Genomic DNA, 9,217 nt, shown 5'->3' with positions numbered 1-9,217 from the left:
ATAGTGAAAGTTCCAGCAAATATGTCAAAAAGTTATTTTTACCTACTGCAGCTTTAAGTCAGCAGGCCTTCCATGTAGTTGACGGTCTGTCTACTGATGCAAATTACTATCACAAGCAGACACATCCTCTTCAGAAAATCATTTCCTCTGGAATATGCAAACAATCTTATGTCTGTGGAAAGTGTTTCTCGAGCATGTAAAAGACAATTCATGCAAATTTAAAAAAACTAAACTGAATGTATTGAACTTAAAATAATTGTTGTCAGACTGTGTAAAACATGGATCTTTAGGGACATCAATGCACATGTTTGTTCTTACTGCGCAGTCACTTATTATTCTGATACTAAACCTTCTGTCCCAGCTCTGTTACATTTTTAATTCTTTACCACACTCAGAAGGAGCTGATCCATCGTACGTGGTGTTGGGTGAGTGTGTTTCCTCTTGTCTCGTCTTGAGGTTTGAAAGGTGGAGCTTCGTGGAGTTCCTCTTGGTTTCATTTACAGTTAAGCAAACGGTTTTGCTTGTGTCAGTTCTGTCATGGTTGACATCACTGAAGTCCCTCAGGATCTTAATTAGTGTCTTCTGCCTGTATGAAAGATGACTGAGATCCAGTACCTGGCTTATCTGTGGACTCTGGTCATCATTACACAGACGGGATGTGGTAAGTTTGATTCTGTTGTTCAAACTTGTCTGATCATTAGTTTCTTTCTTTTCTGTTTGAATTGTAGGAATTTATCAGGAGTTAATTTGTTATACAGTGGGTGGACAAAGTAACACTTCACACCACTTTAAGAAAAACTGCGAAATTTTTGGCTGTTTAAATTAATTTAAATTCTTTTTAATAATTTTACTAAGTCATATTTTAGGCTGCAGTTCGTAGTGGTATCACGGACTATACTCTTGGGTGTTGCTGTCATTTTGTTCATCCCATTTAAATATTGTTTTCATTTTATAGCATAGTGTGTGAAATTTTGCCAATATGTCGAATCTAATAATATTACATTTAAACATTCACATATTGGATATATAATGTAATTGTTTCTAAAATAGTGACTTTTAATTTGAAACTTAAACACATCTTAAATTATAATAACTTCTCTCATCGGACTAAAAGCAGATGTACTCTAACACGTCTCTTTTTTTGTTTTGATGAAGTATGCAGTGATATTCAGTTCTTGGAGAGGCATGAGGGGGAATCTGTGGTTCTTCCCTGTGTGGTTGATCAGAAAAACCCTTCGCCCTTTGCTGTGTACCTCAAGCGCAGCTGGCTGCAACCAGGTGAAGTGCTGTTCATGCACACCAAGGATGAGTGTCATGTAACAAATAACGACGACAAAAGCCGCACCAGTACCAGTGGAGACCCGAGCAGGCACTCTCTGAATGTAACCATCTCTCAGCTGAGGGCCAGTGACACTGACCGCTACTACTGTGAGTTTTATGTCGATGACCACCTTGGAGAAGACAAACCATTGCCTGAAAGGACGGAGTTCTTCCTCCTTGTGAATGCCGGTGAGTTGTAGGGGTTTTTTTCTCTTCCATTTCATCCCACACACTTTTCAGCTGTTTGTCACCCACAGAAGGTTAAACTTTCCAAAACAACAACCCACATTACCACACAAGAAGGTCAAAACATCCTTACATGTATCGACATGGTCTTTCTTATGAATTAAAGAGCTAACTAAAGCTATAAAGTATATTATGCTGGAGGAGGATACACCCCAGCAAGAGGGTTTTGTGTTTAAGCATTGCCAATCAGCAGCCTGGCCATGCATTACCTTATCTTATACCTCATACTTCAACATTACATAGTGCTGGTTCCAGATCTGAAAATACAACCCCAGCACTAATACTGCCACCAAAAAACAAAGTATTAAAACAAGTAAAAGTGAAAATCCTAGTTTTATTAAAATTGAACTGAAAAAGTGTTTTTTTTCTGGATGCAACAATACACAGTACAGTTAATATTAATATACCCCAGATATACATTTTTCTACAGCAGTCTGAACATGCTTTCAAGGGTATTGATACATTATATACATACATATTTTAGGATACCCTGAAGGTTCTGTCCAAAAAAGTGTTTGTTGACTACACACATTTTTTCTTTGGTCGATTAGATTGTAAAGGTTGCATTCAGTTAGTCCTATCTGGGTACACTTATAGTGCATGTGCTGAATATATAATACATTAAGAACCCCTCTTAGTAACCTTGCTGCTGCTATCCCCAAAAATATTTTGATCATTCGGAGGAAAGGGAAGAGTAAAACTCACATGAAATCTCTGAAAGAGGTCAGAATGCTTTACACCAAATCATCTCAGTGTATCCCTCAGCCAAAAGGTCATATTCTAAGTGTTAATCCCTCTCCCCTCTGGAGATACCCCTGGGTCAGTGGACATAGGGTTGGTGGAGACGTGTGCTGGGGGCTCAGCTGTACTCCCCTGTTTCCCCCCAAACGGGGAGGGCTCGGCTGTGGAGGGGGTGAGTCTGAAGCGACAGAAGGGCCGGGCACCTGTGGAGGTGTTGTACCACTCAAAGCATCACCATGGCAGAAGCCCTGCATCCTCCTCGTCCAAGTTTCCCGGCGAGAAGTTTCAGTTGTCCACGGTGCCCGGACCCGGTGGCATCACCTACAACCTCACCCTGCAGCAGTTGCAGCCAGACGACAGCGCCCTGTACAGCTGCCAGCTGCTCCTGCAGGGCAGGTCCGGCAGCAGCACCAGTCTAGGAAGAAAACAGTTCTTTGTTTCTGTGCAAGGTGGGTCACAGTGGGACTTAATGGCCAGGTTACTCAAACTAACCTACTTTTTTTTTCACCCGTGTTTCCTCCTTCTCTTTTGTGCTGTTGTTTCAATGTCTCTGAGTGTCTGACCTATCCGCCTAGTTGTGATATCTCAAGATGCTGGCTTTCTGACATAAGCATTACTGATAATATCCATAACAATGACAATAACCTTTGTCCATTTAGTCCAAATGATGATTTGAGTTGAGTATGTTCAGGTTTCAGATGTCACATGCTCTGAAACATTATGCAAAAGTCTTACGACTACTTCCTACAGTGTCACAATAGCAGTGTTCCCTTATTTTAATTTTACTTGTATGTCTGTGGGTGTGTGCTCATCTGATAACACTAAACCAAAATAGACATCAGTAACGGATGGCAATATTTTTTTTCTTTTTATTTTCTTTTCCTTCATGTAATGAGTGTAATCATTCAGTCAGATAATGCATCAAACAATCTAGTGGTATTTATCTGATGTATGTAGTCCTATAGCCTGTTAACAGTGTACTAGGGATTGTTGAATCAGACTGTACGGTGTGATGTGTTATATTAAAATTATAGGCGTTAAAATATTTTACTTAGACTAATAATAAATGTATGCTTGTATAATTTAAGCAAACAATAAAAAAAAAGGAAAGTGCTTTTCCATTATAGCTGAGATGTCAGGCAACATTGGGCAGTGTCATAAACCATTCTTTCACAGATTTTGAAATCATAATTATGTATTAAAGATATTTCTTATTGTCAACAAAACCCATGAAATGACCAAAAGCAACAGTGAATTTATCCTACTTATAATTATCAACTGTGTTGCCAAAAGTATTAAACCATAAGGTATTTATTTTATATTGCACATTTTTAAACTAATGTTACAAAGTGCTTCATAAGGCAATAAAAGCAGGATAAATAAAGCAAAAGTAAAAAGTAAAAAAACTTGAAACAGAGCAGTGCAAAAAAGATTAGTAAAAAAATAAAATAGGTTAGAGCACTGTTGAAAACTATTGAAAAATAATTAATGAACCACACTGCTGCGCAGGCTGATATTTATTCCTTATTTACATCATTCATCCTTCTTTTTTAATTTTTTTTTTGGAGTAAATCCAACACAAACTGTCCTGCTACTTTAAATATTTACTACAATAAACACAACAAATGTGCATTAATTCACAGCTGAAAGTCTCCAACAAATACACAATTTACTTTAGCTGCTGAAAACTAGTGTCAACCTGTTTTACCAAATTCTTTGGCCTATAAACTATTAAACTATAGATTTGTGGCCTGTTTTTTAAAGAGGGATCTGGGTCAGGAAGTCAAAAAGATTGATTGATTTAGCTTTTTTTTATTTGTTGAGAAATATTATCTATCATTACTTTTTGATATGAAATATTCATATACAATTTAGGAGGTTGACTCATAGGTTATTTAAAACTGATTGTTGGACTCCTGTCTGATGATAACAGCTGTTTATTTTCCTATTCATGAGCAGTCTGGGTGTTTGCATTTGATTTTTGTGTTATATAGAAGCTTATCTGTCCCACAAAAAATTATTTCCCCTCAAAATAATTAATAACTGCAGCCTGACACTTGGAAGGAAGTTTGGCTCAGTGGCTTCTGCAATTCTGCCTGAACACGTCATACTTGAGCTGCCTTTTTAACCACTTACTAGCGTGTACTGCTTTTTTATCTTATGAATCTACATTTAATCGTAAAAGACAAGAATGCGTTGTGGGACGGAAGCTGAATGGTGTCAGTGTGGTTTCTCGGGGGGGCATCTGAGTGTTTGTGTCCTGCAGCAGCAGCAGCAGTGAAACTGACGCGCTTATTTTTAACGTTTTTCTCTCTGCTTCTTCACAGGAGCTCAGTGTGGCTGTCCCAGCTACTCTACTCTGCTGTATGCTTTGTCCTCAGCTGTGGCCATTCTCATTTTCCTCCTCGGATTTGTATTGATTTATCAAGTGAGTGGAGACCTGTGGTATAATGTGCTGCTCAAACACTACACAAGAGTAAAGGGGAAAATAACACGAATGTAACACCTGCCTGCTGAGAGCGTGCCATAGAGTTCCTCTGCAGCTCACCACAAAACCACACTAGTTTCATAACTTGTTGCTGTCAGTTTTGCCAGCATGTTTTTCTCAAAATTCAACGAGGAAGGCAGTGAAACATCTACTATACTTTTTAGTTTAGTTGATATGTATACGAGTATTGAAGCAAAGTGTTTTTTACAAGTAGAGTAGTGGAACAGTACAACATGTCATAGTGAGGATTAGACTTGGTGACGCAGCTTCCTATTAAAGGTGTTGCCTCTACAGAAAATGACAAACTCTGATTTTAACACAGGAAATCGAGAGTATGTTAACTCTGTTTGTCCCCTCCACTGATTTGTTTTGCTTCTGTCTCGGTGACTGTCAGGGCAAATCGCGTCGCAGAGTCAAGTCACAACCTCAGGCCCCCATCTACGAGGATATGGCTGGTGTGCAGCTTGCCAGTCAAAAACTGGCCTCTCGACATCTGCAGGAAATGGAGCCCTCTGAGTACAGGAACTGCCCTGTGAAGAAATCCTGTCCCGAAAACTATTATGAAAGCCCCACTGGGGCCCTCCACCCCAGGAAGGAGTCCCAGAATTAACAAGACCAGCTTATCAACTCAGCTGCCTGAAACTCACTGGACCCCAGTTAGCTAAGCAGCTAAGATTCTCCTCAGACAGTTTTTTACAAATTGCATGTATATTTCACCATTTGAAGAGTGTTTATATTTTGGCATTTTCATAAGAGCCTTTATAAATATTGGCTGCCAATGGGGTAAGTGATATGGACAAAAACTTCCACCGCATTTAAATGCCAATGCAAAATGTTGAAAGACATTTTCTGAAAAAATGAATTCATAAATGATAAATTAATTAATAAATTGACATTATTGGATAAAATAACCAGATAGGAATGTCTGTTTTTGTTTCTAACCAAAATGCATTGTGTGTCCATAAGGTCTAACTGAATGCACTGCCTCCCTTAGCTTATTTTTGAACGAATTTGAAACTATTGAAAAATAGTTTATTTATTAAAACAAATGTCCCGCAATAAATCCTTCATCATAAAGGCCATAATGTTCCGTTTTTGTTTAAACTGTTTAGAGAGATGCTGATTCAACTTTATTGTCATTTTAATTAATTGTTATTATTATTAATATAAATGGGGAAAATATAATAGTAACACCTATCAGTATGACACAATACAATTCAACAGCACCATATGCCACATTCTCTGAAGTCAATAAAGTTGAATCTGTGAAAGTTTTAACTGAACATTATAACCTAGATGAAAGGCAGATTTATTGCAGGACTGTTAGACTGCATTAGTTTTAGCTGACCGTCTCTCCTGGAAGACGTTTATAGTATTGCACTTGGTTTTATAAGCTGTTCTGATGAAGTATACCGACACCCTACAAAAAACCCCCATCACATAACGTGTGACAGCTTGCTTGTACAGAAGTTACTAACAAAAACTTTTCAAAATGTCGCTCCATAGTGCTACTAATGGTGAAAAGCTTCCCAGAGTACCTTTAAATACTTGACTAATCAAATGACTATCATATTGATCCAATACTGACCTACAAGCAGCTTATATACTGTCATGTCACCCACCCCTAATATACTGTATGTTAAATATCCTCTTTTGTGCTTATATTCAGTATGCATTAAAATAAAGTTACTTTAAATCAATATGAATCACAACTGAAGCAAACTAGGAACTCTGTGTTGTTTTTTAAAAAGGGACAAGACATCCAGTAACAGCCAAGAAAATTTGTAATTTATTAATATAGTCCGAAAGAAGCTCCATAATCCATGGAAACATTTTTTTCCGGTGCATGTCCTTAACAATCACATTCTATGAGGAGAAAAAAGAACAACATTAAAAGCCACAACTTTGTATTTCAGTTACAGACATTTTTCCTTAATGTTTTTTTTTTTCAAAGTAAAGAGAAAGGCAAAGGCAAAGTACCCCCATTCCCCCACCCACCCCCCTCCCCTTAAAAAACAGACAGCCTTAAAAGTCATGGGCTTTTTTTTTCAGTACAACCCACAGTGCTTTAGCAGGATAAGCGCTCATTGGTTAAGGATTACACAGTATGGCGACGCAATGTAAAGTTTTGCTAAAACATTAGATGATGATAATGATGATGATGATGATGATGATGATGATAAGGGGGGGTAGGGGGGGAGTAGAGTGGAGGAAATTTGAGCAAAGAGACAATACAAGAACAACCCTACATCGAACCCTGAACCCCAGAGCCTGAGTCGACAAACGCCCGCAGTACAGCAGCTGGGTTTGGACTCTTCCCTCCCACTTGTGCATAGATCATGATCCTTTAAAAACCAGCTTTATTCCTCGACTTCAACCCGCCTCTAAAAACCATCTGTTACATGTTAAGAAATCTCTCAACTATTGAATACCGACACGTTAACAGACAGGAGAGGTGATTAAAAATAAAAACTTCTTGCACGATGCTCCTGAACTACAGGATGGAAACTTAGAAAGAACAAAACATACAAATGCATTTTCTGTCACTGTCTTTTTGACAATCAAACCATTGATCATTGTTTAAATGTAAAGCAATTTCTACTTAGATTTCACATGTAAAGCACTCCACTTTTTTCAAAAGTTGATTCTCAGTCTTATTTGGTAAATATATAACTTGCTACAAACTTTTTTTTTGTTGTGTTTTAAAGAAACAATGGTACTCTCTATATTCTGTTAAACTCATAACCTTCAGTGCTAGCTTGGAGTTTAATTGTTTTCCGTTGCTTTTTCCCCCACACAAACGTTAAACCTTAGAAATGTTGGAGTTGGTATCTGGAACCCTGGCCTTCCTGAGACAAAATCCACATCTTTTTTTTTCTTTTGAGTGTGCAAGATAGTGAGCAAACTGCGTCGCTTACAGAAAACATATAATCACAACTCAATACATACAGAGATAGTCTGTCGACACTGAAAGAGAAATTAAAAACTGAAATATGACACAACACTGATCAATCCCAGAGTTCTTAAAGTAGCATAAATCTTCATTTTGCAAGATTTTCATGTCCATATTTGATGGAAGATGAAATTTGTCCTTTTTATTTTTTACAACATTCCTGTTATAAATTTCTATCCTATTTCATTGAACTTCAGACAAATGAAATGCTTGTAAACGACAGGTGGCTTTTGCAAAAAACAAAAACAGAAAAGATAGGCACCTCTGAAATGAGTCTTGTAACAAACTCACCTCCCACACTTTATCTCTTTCCATTTCTCCATGAAGTTAACATAGGGATTACTAGTCCTTCTACAGCTATCTATGGCCACAGTTCTTTGTTTTTTTTTCCCCTTTTTTGTTTTTTAGTTTTTTTTTTTGTACTTTTTTCTATTTTGATTTTTTTCTCCATTTTTTTTGTATAATTGGAACAAAATGGTGCAATACTCAATGATAATCCTTGTATTGGATTATTCCACAATAAAAGCCACTATAAGGTAGATAAACTTTTTACAGATAGAATGAAAAAAAAAATCCATTAAGTCCTTGAGTAAACATGTACACATGAATTGTCACCATCTCCCCTCTGTACTTAGACTCATTTATCTACGATTAGCTGAGTGAGGGGTAGAAGACACTCAGTGCAACGTTAGAAGATAATAACGTCTATCAGAATAGTTTTTGACAGAACAACAAAACAAACAAAAAAAAAGAAGATAAAAACAGACACAAAATATAACATACTGAGTGGAACATAACAGCAGGCCATGTCCCCGTTACACACAGTTTCTTGCGCACACATTCATACAAACATCTGACTTTCAAGCACACATCTAAGATGACTTTTGCATTTTTTTCCAAAGATTTTGTATTTGTAACTTAATGCAATACATTTTTAATATTCTCTAAAAGCCCCTAAGTGTACCTGTCAGATGGAGAGAACAAAAATTATTGACTTCACATTACGTTATTGGCGCTCCATGATTCAAGTATTTGTGTTCAATATTTTGTTTCGTTTTGATATGTTTGTGATTTTTTTATCAACTGGTTGGGTTGGGCTTTTTGACAGGCTAATTAACAAACAATATAACACATATATACAGTACAAGCACTTCAAAGTACTGCAATATGTCATCAAAACCAGAACGTGCATATCCAACTCCATATAAGAAAGACATAGCTTTCAATCAATCAAGTATCAGTTTACACCCGACTCGAATTCTTTCATTCGTATCACTTATTTGCGGGGAAAATACATATTGCTCATTTTCAGTTGTATTAAACCAAGACCTTTCAAACAAAAATGAAAAGTTTCAGAGGTTACGATCCAAGAAGTCTGAAGAGGTGATACCATACACCATACTCACAGTATATATATATATATATATATATATATATATATATATATATATATATTGTCGTGTATATAT

The 9,217-nt window shown here is 37.0% G+C and overlaps 1 protein-coding gene across 1 annotated transcript; it reads left to right on the top strand.

Annotated features, from left to right (window-relative positions):
• Positions 1–438: 438 nt before the first annotated feature.
• On the top strand, positions 439–6,512 carry cd7al (cd7 antigen-like). The gene is made up of 5 exons (XM_035659843.1): positions 439–661; positions 1,156–1,509; positions 2,376–2,756; positions 4,635–4,735; positions 5,190–6,512. Exons 1-5 carry the CDS (start codon positions 598–600, stop codon positions 5,403–5,405), a joined length of 1,116 nt encoding a protein of 371 aa, XP_035515736.1. The 5' UTR covers positions 439–597; the 3' UTR covers positions 5,406–6,512.
• Positions 6,513–9,217: the final 2,705 nt, after the last annotated feature.

Source organism: Morone saxatilis, unplaced genomic scaffold, assembly GCF_004916995.1.
Source record: "Morone saxatilis isolate NCDOM2014 unplaced genomic scaffold, NCSU_SB_2.0 Contig17, whole genome shotgun sequence".
Taxonomy (NCBI): domain Eukaryota; kingdom Metazoa; phylum Chordata; class Actinopteri; family Moronidae; genus Morone; species Morone saxatilis.
The sequence above is the reverse complement of the archived record's forward strand: the minus strand, read 5'-3'. Positions and strand labels throughout refer to the sequence as shown.